General features: G+C 51.7%; 1 protein-coding gene across 1 annotated transcript in view; it reads right to left on the reverse strand.

Annotated features, from left to right (window-relative positions):
* Positions 1-20,922, reverse strand: part of PHC2 (polyhomeotic homolog 2) — a 52,668-nt gene extending 31,746 nt beyond the window's left edge. Inside the window, 8 exon segments of the mRNA XM_044913826.1 lie at positions 50-144; positions 12,734-13,046; positions 14,175-14,201; positions 14,203-14,262; positions 16,110-16,274; positions 16,736-16,813; positions 17,894-18,052; positions 20,782-20,922. Of these exon segments, the coding sequence (XP_044769761.1) occupies positions 50-144; positions 12,734-13,046; positions 14,175-14,201; positions 14,203-14,262; positions 16,110-16,274; positions 16,736-16,813; positions 17,894-18,052; positions 20,782-20,922 (1,038 nt within the window).
* Positions 20,923-21,704: the final 782 nt, after the last annotated feature.

Raw genomic sequence — 21,704 nt, forward strand, 5'->3', positions numbered from 1 at the left:
CAGGCGGCGGCGGCGGCGGCGGCGGCGGCGGCGGCGGCGGCGGCGGCGCTGGCGGCTGGGGCTGCTGCTGGAGCACAAACTGGGGCTGCAGGTGCTTTGAGGGCGGCTGCGAGAGGAGCTGGTGCGGTTGCAGCTGAGCATAGGCTGAAGGGGGGGACAGACCAGGTCAGGGGGCACAGCTTGACCTCATCTTCTGCCGTGGCCCCCACTCTGCCCCTCCCACCTCCGTATCACGACGGCTTCCCAGACTCGAGGTCTCGGGCTTTGATCTTTCAGCTTTCACCTAGAGCCTGGCCTGGCCTGGCCACTGCCACGGCCCAACTCTCTCTGTTTCCTTGCCTTCCTCCTGTGCTGAAGCCTTGTTCCCTCGGGCTGCCCCTCAAAACCCAGTGCAAGACTCACCTCCTCTGGGAAGCCTTCTTGGACCAGGCCAGCTCTTCAGATTCTACAGTGTGCCATGTTCTCTGTCCCCTCCGTGCCCTTCCCTCGCTTTTCTCTGAGCCTGCAATCGGTGGGGCCTCCCTCCGCCCAACCCAACTCTAGCTCTGCTCAGGCTGGGCCTCCTCCAGGGAGAGTGGATTGCACACGGGGCCCTGGACTCTGTTACATACACAGGGCCCTCCGGCTAGCTGCTAAACCTCTCTGGGCCTCGGCTTCCTCCTCTGAAAGTTGAAAATAAAAACAGTTCCCACCCAGAAAGTTGTTGTAGGGATGAAATGAGAAAAAGCTGTGCGAATGAAAAGAGAAAAAAAGTGACACAATGTGCATAGCATGGTGCCTGGCAGACAGTCACGCTCGATCATTTTTAGCTATAATTAGAGTGATGATTTCAATCTCGGTTTAGGTTCTCAAAGTATGCTGGACTGACGTCTACCATAAGAACGTGTATCACAGTGCACTATAATTGTTTCTTAGCTGCCTTCCCTTCAAGATCATGAACCCCTTGTGGTCAGAAACTATCCTGAATCTCTTTATCTAGAACTGGGCCTAATGCCTTACATCGGATTGGTGCTAAAGACATAAACTTCTTGTCCTGAACTGGAATTCATTTGTTGCTACATGGCGCTAGCCTTTTCTTCTCCCATTTTACCCAGGCTGACTCTTTGAGGTGAGGATTCTTATACTTTTTTAGTAATCTGTTCAGTGTCTCGCTCATGCCTTGTATATAGTAGGGATTCAGGGATTCAGCTCAGCGATTGATTGTCCTTATTCCTCACCCTGCCTAGTGGCATCCAGGCCAGCATCGCCATGAGGGCAGCTCCTCCGAATCTGTCCTGCCTGACGGAGGCCCTCCACCAAGACTCCCACAGCTGGGGAGCCACCGCAGAGAGGCTGTGCCTTGCAAATGCAGAGGGTCACAGCTGGAAGCTCACAAATGGATTTTTACAACCAAAGCCTCTCAGCCAATAAGAATAAAGGCAAATTTTGGATCCTGAGCTAACATTTTAAAAGAATCCTGTGATCCTGACAGGTGCAAAGCAAGCAGATTTCAAACTGAATTGGGGAGGGGGGCTTCTTTCTTAAATTTCGTCTATTTACACATCCATTTCCAACTATCTCATCACAGCCCAACACAAAGTTCCAAGCAGAAGGCCAATCGGAATGGAAAGGAAAGGAAAGAAAGGAAAGAAGAGGTGTTAAGGGAAAACAACACGGTCCCTGGTGACTGACCACTGGAGGCAGAGAGAGGGAAAAGGGGTTTTAGAGAAATGCGCTGGGTCTGAGGTGATGGTAGATAACATCCAAACGGAAATTGCCAGTAGGCATTTAGTGACTATAAATTGCCCCTGCCTCCAACTTAAGCCTTGCCTTCCAATTCCACATTAAATAGCTCAAAACTTAATCAGGCAAAGATTGTTAATCAGGCAAACTAGACAAACAGGACTTTTTGAGATGACTGTTGAGAAGGCACCTGGGAGATCCCACAGACGCCATGCAGTGCCCCGTTAGGCTCGAGCGGCCACGAAGACCTGCAGAAGGACGGGCACTGTCACTGAGAACTCAAGCAACCTTTCTGTCTCTCAGTCCAAAGTCACGAAGTCCTGCCCCGGGAACAGTCGTTCCAGGGGCTGCCCGTCTGAGGTGAGTGCGGGTGCAGGTGCGGGGCAGGGAGCTGGACATCTGCGGCATGTCCCACCACTCCCGGGCTGTGTGGCCGGAGGCGGGTCCTGCTCCTTCTCAGCGATTCAGTTTTCTCTGAAACAGGAGGTTTGGGTGAGATGAGCACAGGAGTCTCTCCCAGCTCTAATCTGATGGGGGTGGCTATCATAGGAAAGTACTGTAAAATTCAGGATGTATAAGGTGGTAAAAAGAAGGTCAGAGAGGAAAACGGTTCTAAGTCTCCAGCGCATAGAGTACAGTTAGGGACAATACACGTTTGCTTGCCAAGATTGGGAAAGCAACTGCTGGGCCGATCTCCCAGGGCGTCCCTGTCTATCCCACTATCCCACTCTCTACCCTCTGTGCTGCTCATGGAAAACCGGAGGCATTGTTTCAGAACAGATGATGCTAGTCTATGCCATGCTGGAAGCAAAGCTCATGAAGCCTTAGATAAGTTCATAGATCAAAGACTCAAGGTATTTTGGGGGAGTGTACATCCGTAACCTTTTGAGGTTAATAAAAAGCAAAGACCACAATTTAACTCCGGCATTATCCTGGGTCAAAAGTCCTTTTATTTAAAGTATTGCGATAACTTTCTAACTGGTCTTTCTGATTCCGTTTTCTTCTCTCTGTAATCCATCTTATAGATTACACAGATCTGACCCCTGATAAAAAGCCATCAGGGATCCTTCTCTGTCTGCTGTGTAAAGCCCCTGGCATTCAAGATCTCTTTGCAACCTTTTGATTTTTATTATTGCTTTGATCTGAGCAATCTACTACTCACTGTCCTCCGTACAGAGTTTATGCCTTGTCTCATCCTGCCCAGAGTGCCACACAAATCAAATTCTTTCCCTGCCCTTACAGCCGAGGAGACCCTTCCCTTTGAGCTACACCAAGGTCTCTCTGCACCGCCCTCAGAGATGCAGTGTGTCCAGTGGTCAAGTGTAAGCTCTAGAGTCAAAGTGCTTGGATTTGAATCTTAGCTCGGCCACTTACTAGCAGTGTGCTGCTGGGCAAGTTACTTGACCTCTCTGTACCGCTGTGTCATCATCTTTAAAAGGGGTAACGATGATACCTATTTCATGGTTATTTTAGTAAAAGACTTATCTCCTTTAGTAGGCAGAATTTATGGGATTCATTTATTTCATCCAAAGAACCTTGAATTTAGTGGATGCTCAATGAGTATTGGGGAATGAATGAATGAATGAATGAACGAACGAACAAATGACAACATGGTGGGACTCCAGCTTGTTTGTCCACAAAACCTTTCCTCTTTAGACCCAGAACACGGATGAGAGGGATATAAGCCCACAGATCATTTTGGTTTAAGCAGCATTCTGGTTTATGGAAGACCCTCCTCCTGTTCAACCCCTGCTCACTACCTTCCTGCACTCACTTTCAACCCACCCCAACTGCTCTACTCGCCGTGCATGAAACGTCATATCCCACTGTGCCTGTCTGGCTTTGATTTCGGTGCTTCCCCTTTCTGGAATGCCCTCCTTCTGCTTCAGTGATCCAAAGACTTAAGCTTCTTTGGCTCAGGCTCAGCTCCTGTTGTCTCCCTCTTTGCCTTAACTCTCAATTATGGGTTTTCCCGCAGAATTCCTGAAGGTTTCTGTTTCTTTGATTCATTTGTGATTTAACATGTGCTATCTTGTATACGTATTTCACTGATACTTAAAAATTGTTTCTTTTACTCCCTCCCACCCCCCGTTTTAACATAACATCCTCTGAACTGGGCTTCATATTGCAGTTGCTGTCAGTTCAACTGGTGGTGCTTTTCCTCCTTAGAGTTTAATACAATAATGGTGCATCTTGCAATTGGTGGTGTCCTAGATGAACTCAAACGGGAATGCTTTTATTCTTGTGTATGTTTCCTATCTTTCCAACTATCCTTTTTCAGTCAAAGGCATGTTCTATGATGCTTTTTAATTTTTTCTTAATTTAAAAGATATGCTTTAATTTAGGTGGAAAGTTTTTATGTCTCTTTCACCGTCCACATTGTCCAACATGATACTCTACATGCTTGCAGATGCTTAGTAAATGTCTGCTGCTGATCATGGTAAGATCCATGAATGCTTCTCCCTCTGCCATGCCCTCCACCTCAGTTTGGGGTAGTAAAGGGCCTTTCTGATTGCAGCCATGATACCAGAGCAGGCCATGCCCCTCTTCCCCACAGGTAGGATGGGGCATATCAGTTTATGAAATGTTAATGCACAGAAATCTCTTTTTTCTTTTTCTTAATTTTTTTCTAATGCTCAGTAGCTTCATTTTTTCCCCTGCACTCACTTTGGCTCCCCCATCCCCTCCTGCTGTAGAGTCCATTGCTTCTAAGGAACAGAGGGTTGCTTCCACGGGACCTCAACCCTGAAAGGCCCCATCAGCCCTTTCTGTTATGGAGCAGGGGAGGGGCAGGGCCAGGACCTCCACAGATTAGATCCTAGCAAGAAAAGAGAGACTCTAGGCAATGCTCATCTTCCCGTCTGGTGCTCTAACCTTGAACAGCCTCCTTAGAATCTCAAGAGGCCAATTCACTGCTCCCAAACCAGTTGGTTGTTAGCAACAAGAGGATTAAGGTCCCCCAGGCAGGAGGGATTACTGGCACGCCCCCTTCACTGCATCCACTGTCAGAATTTATCAATAATTAATCTCTATTGATCTCAAGGCTTCAAGTATGCAGGAAACAGCTCACTGCCCCAGACAGGCTGAGACTCTTGTCCCAAAATACACCAGAGCTGTCAGCATCTTCCTCACGGGTCTAGGCTTGCGTGTACACTTATTTTTCTAGACTCTGCTATAATGGACTAGAGTTACTAGAGTTACCTGGTCTCCGGGTGAGGGGGGATGCCTGTGAGAGAGGATGGCATAACTCTTTACTGCCCACTACTCTTCAAGGCTTAGCAAGTGAAGAGGTACTTTTAACCATTTAACCCACTGTAAACCAAGTACTATGTTTGGTGCTGGCTAAAACATGGTCCCTAGAACAGATTATAGTCTAGTAAAAGAGACGTTTACTCTTGGCCGTTCTTGGTAAATGTTGCAATAGGAGATAAGCCCCGAATAGTGAGAACACAGAAAAAGGGATTCACCTTGAGAAGAGCGGAGAAGGCTTCCCAGAGGAAGCGTTTACCATGACGCAGAGTTAGGAGGAGGACAGAAGGAATAGCACGTGGGAAGACCCGGAGACCTAAAATGCCACGGTGCATTCAGAAAGCTGTAGGGCATCCTGTACAGCCAGACCCAGAGTGTCTACAGCAGAGGAGCCGGACAAGGAGGCAGCTTTGGGATGGGTCTAAATTACGCTGGCATCCACAAGAGGCTGCTCTTCTCTGAAGAGGTCTTGTGGGATCAGGCCTTGGGAGTGACTGAGATTGAGGCTGACTCTAGAGGTCAGAGCCCCACATACACACAAATAGACAGGGAAGCTCCTTTTAGAAAAACCTAAAGCAACAGCCACATGAATTTTCCATGATGCAGTTCCTCTGTGCTGAGGGCTAAGGGTTTGAAGGGGAAGTGGAGCTAAGGGAAGTTTCCCTGTAAGAAGATACTAGGTTATAACAACAGGCTTGCCAACTGCAGGGGCACGCCATGGTGGTCTGCCTATGCCTTCATGTCTCTGGGCCTGCGCTGCAGCCATCTGGCAAAACCAGCAAATATCCTCTGTGAGCAGAATTCCTTAATAAGGCAGCTTGGAGCATTCAAAAAGAAACTGGCCTGGTGCCTGGGTGGCTCAGTTGGTTAAGCGACTGCCTTGGGCTCACGGCTCAGGTGATGATCCTGGAGTCCCGGGATCGAGTCCCGCATCTGGCTCCCTGCTCAGCAGGGAGTCTGCTTCTCCCTCTGACCTTCCCCCCTCTCACGCTCTCTCTCTCTTAATCAACCAACCAATCAATCAATCAATCTTAAAAAAAAAAGAAACTGGCTTCTGCATGTCTGCCCCCACCCCACCTTGGCAGAGAGATGGCGGTACAGCGTAAGTGGCTAAAGGCATGGGTTTTAGAGCCAGATCTGGGTTTGAAGCTTGGTTCTGCTACCTATCGACTGTGCAACCTTAGACAAATTGCTTACCTTCCCTGAATCTTGATTTCCTGTTCTAGAAATGGTCATATGCACCACATAGAGTAGCTGTTAGCATCACATGGAATATGAAGTTTAAATCACGAAAAGGTTCATTGGCTTTGCTCGTACCTAGGAGATGCTCATCAAATGAAGCTCTTCTTAAAATACATCAGCTATTTGCATGTTGCTTTGAACTCCTCAAAGCATTTTTATAATTTGAATCCCATTTATGCATAACAGTAAGCTGATGAGGCAAGTGGGCAGTGCTCCCATTTTATAAGCAAGAGCTGAGAGTAGTTTCCAGTTGACTGCGACAATGTGGTGCACTAAGGGAAAATCGACTCTACTTGACAGATGAGACACAGTGCCTTGCATGTCACAAACACTCAAAAAATGCTGATGGGCAAGTGAATAATAAAAGCCAGTGAGCACAAAGTAAAATGGCAAGCCTTGGGATATGAGCTGGAGGCTGTTCCGACCTTTGCAGGTCATCTTGGAGGGAAGGCCAAGGAAGAGGGAGTATTTTGCCAGAAGGCAGGGAAGTAAAAGGTATGTGATGGGTCAAGTAAGTCACAAAAGGGTAGGAGTGGGGGGAGAGGAGGCAGAAGATCTGTCCCAGGAAGCCATGAGCAATTCCAGTGGCTCAGTGGGCAATTTGGGGAGAGTCTTGCAGCCCCCCGCCCCTCCTGGAGTCAGTCAGTCTTATCAGAAGTCATGAACACGCTATTTATTGAGTCCCTCCTACAGGCCAGGCATTGCAGCCGGTAAAGTAGGAAATAAAGATACAGTGAAGAGTTCTAAACAAGAAAGAAATCACAGTCTCTGAGGAAGATGACTCTAGCAGCTGTGAGTGGGAATTCCTGGGCATCAGTTAAGCCTCTTACAGTCAGCAGGCTTGGAGGAAGGCAGGGAGCCAACACAGAGGAAGGATCATCGGAGCTTGGCGATGAGCCGGGTGGTGATGGAAGAGGGGACTCAGGAGGGAAAGGGAGCTGTTGGTGTTGCGAGCCTACTCTGTGCCAGTCACCTCTGCACCACCGCACTCATCTTTACAGCCTGTGGGAAGTACAATCATCTTAGTTTTATAGGTGAGGAAATTGAGGTTTACAGAGATTAACTTGATGATGGTCATAAAACTAGTAAGTAGGGAAGCTGGGGTCTGCAACCAGATCTAACTCTGAAGCCCAGGCTTTTCCCATTATAACACTCTGCCTCTGCGGTAAAGGAAAATGAAGTCAAAATAACCCTGAGATTGAGAGCCTGGGGTATAAGAGTGGCTCATGACTGTGGGCAGTGGCCAGGAAACTGGGGGCGGGGATTCCTCCCTAGAGGAACACAGCCAGGTTTTTGTTTTTATTTTGTTTATGAATTCTGTAGATTTTAAAAATGTGAATGCAGGGGCACCTAGGTGGCTCAGTCGGTTAAGTGTCTGCCTTCAGCTCAGATCATGATCTCAGGGTCCTGGGATCCAGCCCCATATTGGGCTCCCTGCTCAGTGGGGAGTCTGCTTCTCCCTCTCCCTCTGACCTTCCCTCCTGCTCGTGCTCTCGCTGGCTCTCTCTCTCTCTCTCTCAAATGAATAAATTAAAAATCTTTAAAAAAATATGTGTTCAGGTGGGGTGATATCCTAGGGGGAATATTCTGTAGACAGGAAATCTGTAGGGAAGGGGAATGAAGACGGGGTGAACACATCTTGAGAAGTCATCTGCAGACAGGTGGCAGGTGTCTGAAATGTAAGAACAGATAAGCTCCTTTAGGGGGTAAGTGTTGGAGTAAAACACCAGAAGGACAGGACTGAGTCTTTTGGGAGTCCCACAGCTAATGGCAGTGGGGCAAGGGGGAAGGAGGGAGGAGCAGGTCCCACCTACACGCACAGAGGTCACATGCACACACGGCCATTCTGGGCGTAGGTACCTCCCAGTGCCGGCTGAGATCATCCTCCTTCTGTTCTGTTCCTGAAACTTACTCATTTTTCAGGCACAACTCAGATTTCCACAACCCCAATTAGAATTTAAACTCTTGTTCGTCTCTGTTACTCCCACATGGTTAGCATTATGTTTGGCACATAATAGGTGCTAAATGAGTATTTACTGAGCTGAACTAAACAATTAAAGAGACAGAAAAACTATTTGGGTACGACAGTTAATTAGTCTTTCTGAGTCATATCTTCTTCATTTGGGGGAATGGAATAACCATTGTTAGGATTAAGTGAGATATGTAGGTAAGATATGTGGGTATTTAGTACAGTGCCTGCGACATGGTTGTTTATTAACCGGTAATTATTATTATTGGCTGGCAATGACCCGTGGAGGTAATATAATAGGAGCCTAGGGTGAAGGATTTCAGGAAAGAAGGCTCAACAGTTCCAAGGCCCTTTGTGTATCACCGTTGTATCCTCTTCTTCTGTCTCTGTCACACACACACACACATACACACACATACACACACACACACATGCATGTGTATACACCCATGACGTGTTAAGCAAAATATAAAACTCCTCCACTGATATCCTCTAGCCCTTTCCCCCCTAATATAAAGAGGAACTTCTTAGTAATCTAAATTCGGTCCTACAGTGGATAGTTGAAATGGCCTTCATGGCTGGTTGCATGATTTTAACATCAAAATTGTTGGGAATTTTGACTCCAGCGAGATCAGGAGCCCACTTGCATGTTTTGTTTTTATTGGATTCTCTAAGTACAGTTGTCTCTCTCGCAGCTTGGAAGCTGCTCTGGGAGAGCAACGTGGTACCCGAGAGTCCTAGAATCAGCAAGCACCACGTTGTTGGGCCAATCACAGACAGAAATCACTATTCCCTGACACAAACCCCTCTCTGTGATCAAACAAAGCTGCTATGTGGCAGGCCTTCCCAGCAGAGAGTTTTCTCTCCTCTGATGAGACCTGAGAAGGGATGAGGAGACGGAACAAAGACTTGGCATCTGGACCATGATTGTGTGGGAAGGGCCTAGAATTTTCAGTGACCTGACAGTTTCCTCTTTCCACAGCATCAACCTCCTGGTCAGCAACTCGCTCCTCACCTTTGGGCCTGAGTGTGCAGCCAAGGCCCTGAGTTTATCCCCTAGAACGAGGACTCCAAGAACCAAGCCTCCTGTGGGCAGCTGTGGCCCAGCCCCCTTAGGACTCGGTTTCCCTGGAGGCTGGGCCCATGGGAACTTGCCGCCTGCCCCTCTTGTGCCCTCCCTGGTTCTGTCCTTGAATTTCCTTCCGAGAAGCCCAACCTCTTAGGCTCTGCTCTCTGCCCCTTACTCCCCTCCCCCACCTACCAACCCACCCCTTTCCAGGGCATAAGAGACCTTTTCTATTTGCAGATCCTAAAGAAGCTGGTTGCCAAGGTGACAGGAGCAGGAACAGCAGGGAGCTCGCCACGGGGGAGGGGCTTTGCCCCCAAACAGCTGTCAGTGGGAGCAGTCCCAGCTGGGACTACAGCATTTGCCTGTTCTGGGAGGACATGGCCCCCAGGGGGACACATTCCTCTCCACTATGATCCCCCACTGCCCCCCACCGCAGGTCTCCACTGGTTACTCTCCCTGGGGGCAACCAGCCAGCCAGCTTGAAAATGCTCCAATAACCAACAAAACCCACCGCCTTCCTTCTCTCTCTCTCTCTCTCTCTCTCTCACACACACACACACACACACACACACACACACACACTCTCCCATGCGCATGCCCACATGCTCTGATCCCTCTGTTCATTCACAGTGGGTTGGCTGGGCAGGAAGCCAAAAGTTACCTCTGCCTGAGGACCCGGGAGCCCAGCGCAGGTGCTGTTCCAGGCTGCCCCCAGCAGGGCATAAGGATTATTTCTGTCTTTTTTTGTTCCAGAGGCCCTGAGAGGATCTGCAGCATCCTAATCCTCCCCACTGCCTTCCATCTGGGAGGTAGGGGTGGGGGAGTGGAACCACTGGCTTACAGAGAGGAAGGGGTAGAAGAAGAAGGAAGGAAGAATGGGAGGGGATGGCAGGAGGCAGGAACCATGCAAGGCTCACTGATTTGCGTGATCTAGATGCAGCTCACAGCTGCTCCACGGAAAGTTCTGTGGAACCACTGGTCTCTGTATTGCATAGAGCCACATACTACTAGTCCCAGGCCATGCCTGGGGCCCTGGACCTCAGCCTGTAACTCACAGGTATTCACTTTTATAAGATTCAAGAGAAGAGAGCCCTCCACTAGATTCTGTAAACTGCAGAACTTAGAACCATCAGGCTCTTTGACTTTTGGGTCGCAAACAGGAAAGGCCTAGAAAAGACCCAAATTACTGTAAGAAATGAGAGAGGCAAATACAGCTTAATGACTAAGAACACGGAATCTGACTCAGCCAGACACGGAACTGGTTCCCAGTTCTGCCACACTTATGTGACCCTGAGTGACATATGTAGTAAGTTACTTGGGTAACCTCTCTGAGCTTTCATCTTCTCGTCTGCAAAATGGATAAACACACCTACAAGGTCTGTTGTGTAAGAACCTTACAAGGTTCTTTCAAAGGTTAAAAGGGGTGGTGTGCATAAAAATGCCTAGCATATGATCTAGATTACAGTAGATGTTTTATCAGTGCCCAGTTTTCTCGAGACCCCAGGGCTGCCTAGCATGTTTAGGAAGAACTCGAGAACTGGTCTTTCTTCTGAAGGGTCCTTTGAATCTGAGGGGCTGGCTTCGATCTAGGGAGAGGCTACATTTTGGCTTGGACAGGAACGGTTCTCAGGAAGTAGGGTTTGTAGGGTTTGTAGCTTGAATGAGAAGGTAGAAGTGCTAATTTGGGGTCTCACTCTCGTCCACGCTGCCGTCAACTCACTGTAAGATCCCCAGCCTTAACCCTTTTGAGCTTAGTTTCTTTCTCCATAGGAAGAGGCTGGACTAATCTCTGAAGAAAGCAAACCTGGATAGTGAGAAACATCTGGAACCACAGGGCAGTGAGGACTCTGTAGGGAGCTGCCTTCCTTAGCTCAGCAGTGACTGTCCAAAGGCAGAGAATCACCAACCCTTTGTCCTTAAAACCTCAAGAAGGTAAATAAAAGACTGTAGCATAGATTCTTCCTTGCTCACTATTATGACACTTGACTTGTGCTTTCCCCTGTCTTGAATATCTTCCCCACTTTGTCTGGTGGGTAAACTACTCATGTTTTGAGACTCACGTGCCATTTCCTCTGAGGGACAGTATCTCTGACCCAAGCTCCTGGCACTGAGTTGGCCGCCTGTGCCCACACTTACCTTGGACTTACTTGTCTAATAAAATCTATGAAATTGAATGGATTTGCTTATATGTCCGGCTCCCTCCTTTTGACTGCACACTCATTTAGGTAAGGCATTGTATTCTGGCCCTCTCGGTTAATCTAGTAACCGGCATACACAGGCTCTCAAGAAAAAAAAAAAAAAGGGCAGGTTAGAATGGATGGTAAAATGGTCTGGATGAGGACAGAGGATCAGTGATGGTCTCAGGGATGTGACCAGGGTGATTCTCTCTTTAATGCAAAACCATGTAGTCTATCGCTATATTTACTTCCATGGTCTAACAGCGAGGTCTTATTCTCTAGACTGATAAGCTGGCTTCTAAGGCTTTTTAAAAAAAATTTTATTTATTTATCAGAGAGAGAGAGAACAAGCAGTGGAAGCGGCAGGCAGAGAGAGAAGCAGGCTCTCCACCGAGCAGGGAGCCTGACACAGGACTCGATCCCAGGACTCTGGGATCATGACCTGAGCCAAAGGCAGACGCTTAAGCGACAGAGCCATCCAGCCTCTCCTCCTAAGGCTTTTCTAAGGAGAGACTGCCTACAACAGGCAGTGCTGGGACATTGGTAACAGTCAAGGAGAGAAGTCCAGCCTCAGGGAATGCTGAGTCAGCCCCCTCAAAGAATCTGCCTCACAAGTAATCTGGTTATTATTATTATTTTTTAATCTGCTAGATTTTTTTTCTCAAGTGTCACCCTCATTGGCAAGCCTTTTTGGCTCTTCTGCCCGGAGCTAGATAGCTCCCCCGTGCCCCTGCAGTGCCCAGAGCTTGTGTGTATGAGTATTACACTGTCCCGCATTGTACTTGTCTATCTTCCCAGACGGTGCCCTCCCTGAGGGCAGAGCCCGAGTCTCATTTATCTCTGCACATCCAGAACTGGCAACAGAACTGGCATATATTAGTCAACAAATGTCTGTTGGATGATGAGAAAATCAACTTCCCACTTCCTCATCTCCCTGTGTGGTTTCGTGTGCATCTGGTTCATCCCTATCCTTTTTGCTGACCCTTAGAGCATTTCAAAATGGCCCACCTGCCAACCTCCCCTTTCTCAAGGCTAAGAGCTATGACTGTGCACTCCGAGATTCACCATTGTGCCCATCGCGAAGGACTCATTGATTCCAAATGATGTGGCTTCCTCCTCTAAAGCTAGATGGAGGTGTGGTACAGAACCAGGAGCTGATGAACTGCTCAAGAGTGAAAGAGTGAAGAGAGATGCGGGGCTGGTATCTTAGCATGTCCATGGGAAAAAGGAAAGTCTGAAAGTTCCCCCTCCCCTATTGTCTGCCTGGGTTTTCTGGGATAGGACCCTTGTCCCTGGAGCCCTTACCTGGTGCGACGAGGGGGTGGGTGGCCATAGCGGGCGCCATCCGGCTGAGCCCAGCCCGGCCCTCCATGCTCCCTGGCACGCTGCTGTTAACATCTCCTTTCTTGAGTGGCTCCATCACGCTGTCAGTTATGCCAGGCTTGGCACTTGCAGGGGAACCCTGAGCGGTGTTTCTGCCCTGTGATGGGGTAGGCAGAGGCTGGCTACCACCCGGCGTGGGTTTCAGGGCCAAGCTGGGCAGGACAGGCTGAGTGGGGGTAGGGCCCGAGGCTGCTGCAGTTGGTTGTTGCTGTGTTCGGAGGGTCAAGTTCTGTACCTGGAAAAGAGGGGTCTATAGGAGTCCCGAGAATGTGGGTAGGAGCAGTGGCAACACACAGCTAAGACAGGGAAGGAGTTAGGGATGGACCTAGGAATGGCTAAACAGGACAGCAGGTTGTAAAATCAGAGAGAAAAGAGAGAAAACGAGTTAGGGACTGAAAGAGGAACCAGAAGCAGGTAGAGTTTCTAAAGGGGACAAGAAAGAGTGCTAGTGATTGGATCCATCAGCAGAAGAAATTGAATTCTGAGAAGGGATGACCGCCCAGGCTGGGGCGGGTGGGCTCTCTCTCCCTTCTGTTACCTCCTCTCCTCCCCCGAACTATCAGGATGGGATGCATTCCATTTAGAAAGAATTCCCAGCTACAGTGGGGCATGGGGCTTTCCACACGCAAAAAGGCCAGGGCAAAAGTGGAAGTTAATTGACCAGCGCGGCCACCAGGCAAAGGATCATCTTGTTCTCACTCAGGATGAGGTTTCCACCAGGATCAGCGTGCTTACTCAAGCTGGCCCCTGGTGCCCTCTGCTGGACGCGCAGAGGCTGTGCCAGACTCGCCCTGACAAATCAGATTCTCTGGCTCCCAAGTGCTCTCCCGTTCTGTAGCTGGGGTGAGGAGGGGGTGGGGGTGGGGGTGGGGTGTTGCCCCGCTGCCCTGAGAATCTTTACAGCCACAGCAGTATCTGCGTGCTCCCAGCGGAAGGTGGGGACCCAGGACTTATCTTTGCTCCCTCTTCCGTGCCATTTTTCCTGGACTAGAGGTGCTAGTGTGTATAGCCAGAGTGGGATTTTCCACTTGAAAAGCAACACAGAAGTTATACTGGGAAAAAGCTAGTAATGACCACCCATTATTGCCAACCGCGTTTGCCTCAGCCTGTTGCTCTCTGACTCCTGATCTATGTTTGAGGGAATGGAGCAGAGTCAAGAGTGGCTGAGGTCTTCTCAATGCGGAATTAATTAAGGAGTCAGTCTGGGAGCATCGGGATGTCCTGTCTCCCCCCCGGCTTTCCTAGGAGATCCCAACCTTTCCAAAGAGTCAAAGTGCCTCCAGGCCTGTGCCCATACCCAATATCAGTACCCCTCTACGGAGGTGCCCACCCCCCTGCCCTCCCAGCAGCATGGAATCCTCACCTGGGCGGGGGTGGGGGGCCGGGCGGGGGGAGCCAGTGCCGAGCTCAGGCTGCACAGTAGCGACGGTGGCCGTGGGCGTGAAGATGAGCTGAGGGGACAAAGGAACAGTGCCGCCTAGGCTCCTAGCTACCTGCACCAGGTTACCTGGCTGGGCCTGGAATCACAGGAAACGAGGTGCCTTTTACCTGCCCAATGTGGGCTCAGCCACAGGACAGGCCAGTTCAGCCAAGGAGCAGATATGGGGAAAGAGGGAGGCAAGAGAGGGAAAGAGTCCAGGGGGACCACCTGAAAGTCTCAAGAGGCTTGTAGCGTCCTGATCCAGGCTGGGTAGTGAAGGGGATGGCAGAGGAGAGCCCATCTGGGGATGCACGTTGGGTTTACTTCAGAAGCCTCTGGGAGGAGCTCATCCTAGAGGGGCCAACATTCCCGGGACACCCTGAAGTCACTCTCTCTGTAGCACCCCGGGGAGCAGGGACCTTGGGTTCAGACAGATGCCCTAGGACCTCTTTCCAGGTCTAACTGACTCCTGACTCCGGGTCTGGGCCAGAATAGGACCCCCTGCCCAAGGGATCAAATTAGATGTATTCTCTTCTCGGTTTTTAGTCAAATTTAGATTTGGGTGGGGAGAGCGGAGACAACGGTGGTAGAGGAAGCAGGGTGCCTAGAGCCATCCTGCCTGCATCTCCTTCGGTGGTGGCGGGCTACATGATGGTCTCGGCATGATGCTTCCAACCCCGCGAGCCTCGTTTGGTTCCCCCGTGGACGTGCTGATATCTCACAGGTTGCTTTCCCCAAACTCTGAGGTGCACCTATGTCTACTCCTCTGTGAGTGTATGCCCTGCATTGGGGAGGGAGGCAGACAGGCTGAAGGACTCCAGCTGGGCGGCTGAGTAGAGCAAGGGAATGAGTAAACTGAAGACAAAGGCAAGTTTGGGCAGGGTCACATTGCGGCCATCCCGTTCCCTAGAGAAGTGCAAGTCTATTCCATACTGTGTGTCCCAGGGGCTATTCCCTGGGAATGGAACACCACAGTGAACTCAGAGTCAAGAAGGGAAGTGCTGGAGCAAGACCAGAAAAACTCCAAGTGTCAAGTTCTGGCCACAGAAGCAAGGGGAGGGCAGGACTGTATTTTCTTCAGGATAGCGTGTCAAGGAGCCGGAGAGAGAAATTTTCAGGATGGGAGACATGAGATCAGACTCAGTGATCTGAGCCTGACAGACAGCTAGATGTTATTGCCTCCTGGAAATTCTTCTAAATCTTAGGGACCCAGACCTTAGGACCTTTGCATCCCTTAGGGGCAGGTGTAGAGGAGAGATTCTAGGTATGCAGGTCCGGTGCTGATCCCATCCTGAGCACATTTGGCACATTCAAATAAGCTGAATTAACAGGTGAGAGTGACCCTGATTTGGATGGGGGCCCAGTTGGGAGAGCAGTGGAGGCAGCAGCATGTCATGAAGTGGAATGCCACCTTCACCACCTGGGCTGGAATTCTCATTCGGCGCTGGAGCTAGTGGTGGCCAGTCCCTGTAAGGACTGCCACAGGGGGTTAAGACCCCATTTCTGGACATCTGTGTGTTTGCTTAAGTATCCGCGTATACTGACCATCTGGGCATGGACCCCTGCATTTTCTACCCTAATTAATTTGGGGGAGTGGCTTCTGATAAGAAGAGGACAATTAGGGAAGGAAAGGAGGCATCACCGGCAAGCTTCTCCATTTCAGCCGGGCACCCACCCTGTCCTTGAGTCATTGAGCCTGGACCCAAGCTCCCATTTGCCCTCTTGTTTATTCCACCCCTTACCTCTTGCCACCTGTCCCTTGGTGCTCCTTCCCTCCACTTCTCTAATCCCTACTGTCTCTAACCTCCCCGGCCCTGACTTGTCTGCCGCTGTCCTCCTCCTAGCCCACCTTTGCCATGGCCCAGGCTGGGTACTCACCATCTGTGCCCTTAGGTACATCTGTGCTTGGCTTGCAGTCAGGGCCGGAGAAGACGTGTTGCCCAAGAGCACAGCCTGCTGGGCGATGCCCGAGGCTGTTGCCGAGTTGACGCTCTGCGCCCGGTTGATGAGCTGAGCTGCTGCTGGGGAGGCTGCCAGATTGATCTGAAGAGAGAGACGTGTGCAGTAGGAAGCAGGAGGTTCTGTTGGTTAACTCTGTGCCCCCCTCATCCATTTCTTTCTCTCCCCCTCCTCTGTTCCTTGGATTCAGCCTTCTTTAGGACCATCTCTGGTACTTGGGCCTTGGAGCGCCCCCCCAGCACTGCCCCACCTCTGGCCTACGTGAGGAGCTGCAGGGAGGGTCCAGTGGGGGAGAGAACTGAACTCTAAACACAGAGCCTGGACGTTGGCATGAAGGACAACAGGGAGTTACTCAAGTAAGGGTTAGAAAGCGGCACATGCTTTTTTTTTTTTTTCCCCCTGGCCAGAGTGATAGATTCCAGCCATGATTGTATGTGGCTAAGGATTAACCACCTGGGTCTGGGAGCCCGCGAGCATCTGGGGCAAGGAGGAAGGAACTGGTCCCAGCGCTGTGGGCTCTGCCTGATGCTTCCCCATCTACTCACCGAGGATGACTGGGCTGGGGCCTGCGCAGACACATTGCTGCCTGATGTGCTCCCTTGTCTGTTGGCCACCAGGCTTGCCTAGAAAAGAACAATTCTTGTCATGAGGGTCCCAGATCTCCCCCAGCCATTCCCCAAGCTCTCAAAGGAAGTGCTATAGGACGGTGGTTAGGAGTCCAACACCTACAGTCAAACCCTCATTCTGCCTCATCTGTGTGGCCTCAAGCACCTGCTTCAGTTTCCTCTTTATAAAGTGGGGATAATAACAGAACCTACCTTGTAGCATCTCGGAAAGGATGGAAAAAGGCGAAGCATTTACATGCAAGAGCTCAAATCGTTAGCTATGATGATTACCTATCTTTCTGGGTCCCTGTAGCCCCCCTGCTCCACCCTGCCCTATCACACTGGGCTCTATCACACCGGGCTCGTATCACAGAGACTTTTGCACGGGTTGTCTGGCATGTCCCGCCTGCCCCCCTCCCCGTGGCCGGCTTCTTGTCATCCCTCATGTGTCAGCTTCCACGTCACTCCGGCAGACAGACTGTCCCTGGCAGCCCAACCTAGGACAACCCTCTTGTCTCTCAGGCCGAGCAAGCTGTTCTTCTCTTTCAGAGTGCTTATGGCAACTTGGAGATTTAGACATTCTGTTTCCTTGTCTATTTGGGTTTCTGTTTACTTGCTCTCACCTCATCTAAGCTCCAAGAAGGCAGGGTCCACAGTGACTCAGAGTCTGACATGAACTGTGGCACAGAGTGGGTGTGTGAGACTTTTGTTGAATGAAGGAACGCATGAGTTCCTCTCAGCCACTGAGGACAGACAGGAAGCTAGGTGGCCTTCTCTTGTGGACACCCCCTTGGCCCCTTGGCCCCTCGGCCCCCTCCGCATAGTGTGCAGTGTGGTGCCGTGGGGAGGTGGGGTTCTCCCAGCCCTTCTTCCCGGGGCCAGCTGGGCGGACAGTTCCAGCACTCCACTCACGGGCGTGCGAACTTGGGCCAGGTGCGGAACCTCCCGCAGACGCTGTCCTCGCCTGGCAAAGGACCATGAGCAGCGCGCCTGCGCGCGGGGGTTCTGTGAGGGTGCAGCCAGAGAGGGCCCGGGGGCACGCGCACAGGGCCTGCCCCCCCCCCCGCTGCCACGACGCCCCCCAGCCCTCCCCCTCACCTGCTGCACGGCCGCCAGGCTCTGGAGCTGGGCGCTGCTGAGGTGCTGCTGCTGGAGCGCGGCCGTCTGCAGCATGAGGTGCTGCTGCTGGGCCGCATACATCTGCTGCAGGTACTGGGCCGCCGTGCTGGGCGGCCTGTGCAGCGCCTGCTGGATCACCTAGGCGGGGTGGCAGGGGGAAAGCTGCGCTGTGACCCGGCTCGCGGGGGGGTGGGCGGGCACCCCTTCTGCCGCAACACCTTGCCAGCCCCATCTCCCCCTAACTGCTCAGAGCACCCCAGGTCGGCGAGCAGCCTGGCAACGGGTCACCACGCCCTAGGGAGTGGGAAGACCGCGAGCTTTCACACCGCATACTCCCCTGCCCTCATCTGCCCGCACATCTTCGGCTCGTGTTCTCCTCTGCTCCTCCCCAATTCCATCTGCTTCTGCGGCCGCCGCCCGCTTGGGCAAAGTCATCGTGGGACACCGCTGCTCTGACTGGCTCTGGGCGGCGGGGAGGCTCGGGGAGATAGCAGACAGCAGGGAGAAAGCCTCCAGTGATGCTGTGTCCCGTGCCAGCCTTGTTCACCCCCCCCCCCCCGGCCATTCCCTGTCCTCAGATTCGGGGGGCCGGAACACTGGACGGTGATGGCAGGGAACCGAAGCCCAATAAGGCAGAGAGCAGGAAAGGGGTGGGAGAGAGAGGCAGGTCCCAAGGGGGGGCCTATTCCAGCCTTAGCAGCGGTGGAAACTTACCCAAGGGCAGCCCCCTCCCGGCTGGGGCTGCTTCCCAGGTCTGCCCCCAGCTGCTGGAGAATCCTAGCAGTCCCTTAGAAGAAGGTCCCGTTGGCCTTGCAGAGCAGGCCAGTGCCACAGGGATGATGCATTTCTCTTGTACTCTTTCCTCCCCCTCTCCATCGGTCCCTCTTTCTGGCCACCATCACCTCGCCTTACTGCTCCTCCTTTTTCTGGGTGGGACTGGCTGAGCCACTGTCTCTAGGAAGCGACAAAGGCTGCCTTTGATCCCCCCCACCTGCTCTTCACTCCCGGTGTCCCAAAGCCTCCCCTCGCCCCCAGGAACAAAGAAAAGTGAATGCCTTTCACCCAGCCCTGAGATCTTCTGTCCTCTTCTCAGCCCCATGGAGAATTCTCTTCCCTTCTCCTTGCCTGGTCACCCTCCTGCCATTTCTTGCCGCCTGATGATCCCTGCGGGCCCTGGCCAGTCTTTGGCCCACTTGCTACCCTTAGACCTGCTGCAACCCTGGCCATGGGGCTTTTCCCAACCCTGGGTCCTGCTCCCAACGCTGGGTCCTGCCCCCAACAAGCAAGCATCCAATCTGGCTCTCTCTGGCTTAGCCTGACTTCTAGGGCTGGTGGCTCTAGAACAAAACCATCTGTGAGCTCAGATTTGGAGTTCTGTGAAAACAGGCTAATATCACAGATTCTTCATGGGCTCTGGGGTCTCCTGATTCTCCCACCCCATCCCAACTCTTCAGATCCCACTCCCCTTTAGTGTTCTCTCTCCTCAGAGGGTCCTGGTTTATACAAGCGCAGTTCTGTTTATTGCTTGCTCTCTCTCAGAACTCTTTCCTCTTATTCCCTTTACCTAGGCCTCTCTCTTTCCCTTACACTCCTGAGTACCTCCCTGCAGTCCAAACAGCAGCAGCAGAGATACCGTGGCTCTTCCTCACTAGAGGGCTGGTGTCAACGAGTGCAGACGGCAGGAACCCTGAACGACCCTGCTTGGGTGTGCAACGCGACCCTGCGGGATTCCATCTGCCGGCGCAGAAAAGCCCAAATCCCTTGTGTAGAGACTTGTGATGAGGGATGGGAGGACGGCACATCCTAACATGGGCTGCTAGAAGCTGTGCTCAAACCCTCATGTTCTGAGGGGCTGGGAAGAGGCTACGTGTGAGGGGTGGCAAGGATGGGTGCAGGAAACATGGTTTTTACTCCATGGGAGGCAGAAGTAACCCGGAGAGGGAAGACTCCAGGGTATCTGATGGTGTCTTCAGACTCTCCCGCTGTCTGCCATGACCCGTCTTCTACTCCCTAATCTGGGCCAGGCGCCAAAGCAGGATGAGGTCATTTGTCTGGTACATCTGTGCTGGATTAGCACAGCTCCTTGGGGTGAACACTTCTCAGCGGCAGTCTCTGTCTGTCTTATCTGGGGACCTCACACAGACACAGGGTTGCGGGGAGCATGAGGTTCAGCTTTTTTTGTCTTTACCTGAATGACCTGGATGAGTTACTACCTTCTCTGAGCCTCAGTCTTCTCGGTTATGGAATTGTACCTGTAATAGCCATTTCCAGCTGGAGGAGAAGATAAATCCGCAGTGATTTTTGTACCCTGTAGGGCACAAAGCGGATGGCGAGACATGGGCACGGCTGTGTGGGGAACCGTGTGTCATCACCCGGAAGGCCTCAGGGATGACACTTAGCAGACGGCTGCTTTAGGGAGATTGCTTTGGGGCTCCTTTTTGGTCCTCTGTCTAAGAAACTTAGTTTTATTACAGGGCAATGGTTCTTCAGATAGTGGGTCTAGGTCATGGCTGAGCAGCTCCCTATTGTTTTTTCTGCTTGTTATTTTTACTTGTTCCCCAGCCCCCTAGCCCCTTCACACTTTCACACGCCTGTCCTCCCAAACAGCACTCTGGGATCTGAATCACTGGGTGAGATAGGAATTTTCCAGATCTGCGAAGTACCCCCACTCTCCCCAAACCCCCTTGATCGGACCTGTCTAGCATCACTTCTCCCTAACTGTGCCTAAGTATAAATCCACAAACACACTCCCCGATGCCCACTCTAGATTCCACAGCCCGGCTGCTCCACCAGCCCATGCCAACGCGTCCTCCCGGCTAGCCCCGACGCTGTCCCGGAGTACGGCCTCAGAGCAGCCAGAATCTTACCTGCACGGTCTGCCGGTCAGGGATGCCGCTGTACACGGAGATCTGGGGCCCCGAGGGCCGGCCACTCCCACCGCTGCTGCTGCTGTAGCAGGCACTGCCCGCGCTGCTGGACGTCTGGGGGACTGGCAGCTCGTTCTCCATGGCCTGCGCAGTATGGCACAGTCAGGGCGCTCCGACGGCAGAAGGGCAGGCGCGTGCTGGGTGCGAAGAGGCAGAAGTGAAATGTCACACTGACGCCTCCCAGAGAACCCACACATACGCATCAGCTTCCCATCAGCCTGGGGTGGGACCGCTTCTCAGCTGAGGCCTGAGGCGTACCTGCCACCGGAAGGACAAGGCCAGGTGTAGCTCACAATCAGATCCGCTTGATGTTAAAGTCTATGACCTGGGGGCGCCTGGGTGGCTCACAGTCGGTGAAGCGTCTGCCTTCGGCTCAGGTCATGATCCCGGGGTCCCGCATCTGGCTCCCTGCTCAGTGGGGAGTCTGCTTCTCCCTCTGCCTCCGCCCCCGCCCCCGCTCATGCTCTCGCTCTCTCAAATAAATAAATAAATAAATAAGTGATCTTTAAAAAAAAAAAAAAAGTCTATGACCTGGCACTCCTCCTTCTGCTGAAGCTGCTAAAACCAGCCAAGGAGGCAGATTTCCTCCAGTGGCCTTCCTGCCAGTGATCTTAGGGGTCATCTCTCCCCCACTGTCTACGCTTTCACCTTTGGGATGGAGAAACTGGGCATCAGAGAACTTATTATGTGTCTGTATGTATAAAGCCAATTAATGAAAGAGATGGGATTCCAAGTCTGGAGAGAACAGAACGAAAGAAAGAGACAAATGAGGCAGTAAGATGAGCTGGAGTGTTTATTTGGTTGTGTTGTTCCAGGCCCAAAGAGCGGCCAGTGTGTCTGGAGTCTGTTTTCTCCATGAAGTG

This window comes from Neomonachus schauinslandi, chromosome 4 (genome assembly GCF_002201575.2).
Source record: "Neomonachus schauinslandi chromosome 4, ASM220157v2, whole genome shotgun sequence".
In the NCBI taxonomy this organism is placed as follows: Eukaryota; Metazoa; Chordata; class Mammalia; order Carnivora; family Phocidae; genus Neomonachus; species Neomonachus schauinslandi.